Source organism: Aptenodytes forsteri, unplaced genomic scaffold, assembly GCF_000699145.1.
Source record: "Aptenodytes forsteri isolate BGI_AS27 unplaced genomic scaffold, ASM69914v1 Scaffold252, whole genome shotgun sequence".
In the NCBI taxonomy this organism is placed as follows: Eukaryota; Metazoa; Chordata; class Aves; order Sphenisciformes; family Spheniscidae; genus Aptenodytes; species Aptenodytes forsteri.
In genome coordinates, this window is record NW_008794281.1 from 1,011,824 (window position 1) to 1,012,573 (window position 750).

General features: G+C 51.7%; 1 protein-coding gene across 1 annotated transcript in view; it reads left to right on the plus strand.

Annotated features, from left to right (window-relative positions):
* Positions 1-750, plus strand: part of CCND1 (cyclin D1) — a 16,711-nt gene that overhangs the window by 2,031 nt on the left and 13,930 nt on the right. Inside the window, exon 2 of the mRNA XM_009286485.2 lies at positions 381-596. Coding sequence (XP_009284760.1) covers positions 381-596 — 216 coding nt within the window. The remainder of the gene's footprint in view (positions 1-380; positions 597-750) is intronic.

Consider the following 750-nt stretch of genomic DNA (forward strand, 5'->3'; position numbering starts at 1 on the left):
TTTTACCATGGCGGATTTCTAACGCCACATTTCTCCCCACTTTGTCACTCGTGACTTTCTCTTCCATTTTCTTTGATGCCTCCGTTTTTCCCTTACTTACCCGTTTCCCCCAACTGCATTTTCCCCCTCGTCTCCTTCAACCTTGCCCTGCAAAGCCTGGGGGGCGAGGAGGCGAGGTGACTTTCTCTTCCATTTTCTTTGATGCCTCCGTTTTTCCCTTACTTACCCGTTTCCCCCAACTGCATTTTCCCCCTCGTCTCCTTCAACCTTGCCCTGCAAAGCCTGGGGGGCGAGGAGGGGAGGGAAGAGGAGGGCGGCGGGACAAGCCTAGCTTTCGCTTATATTAAATTATTCTTCAACAATCTCTCTCCTTCTTCCAGGTTTGCGAGGAGCAGAAGTGCGAAGAGGAAGTTTTCCCCTTGGCTATGAATTATTTCTACAGATTTTTGTCGTTTGAACCCCTCAAGAAAAGCCGATTGCAATTGCTCGGAGCTACCTGCATGTTTGTGGCTTCAAAAATGAAGGAAACTATTCCTCTGACCGCAGAAAAACTGTGCATTTATACAGATAACTCCATTAGACCCGACGAATTACTGGTAATTTCACGTTTAATCACCTCAGGAAAAAAAAAACCAACCCAAAAACCAAAACCCCGCCGATTAGCAAGCCCCCCCCCCGGGGGGCCGGGGGGGGGGCGCCAGCCGTTCCCCGCCGCCGCAGGAGCTGGGAGCTGGGCGGCGGCCCGGGAGA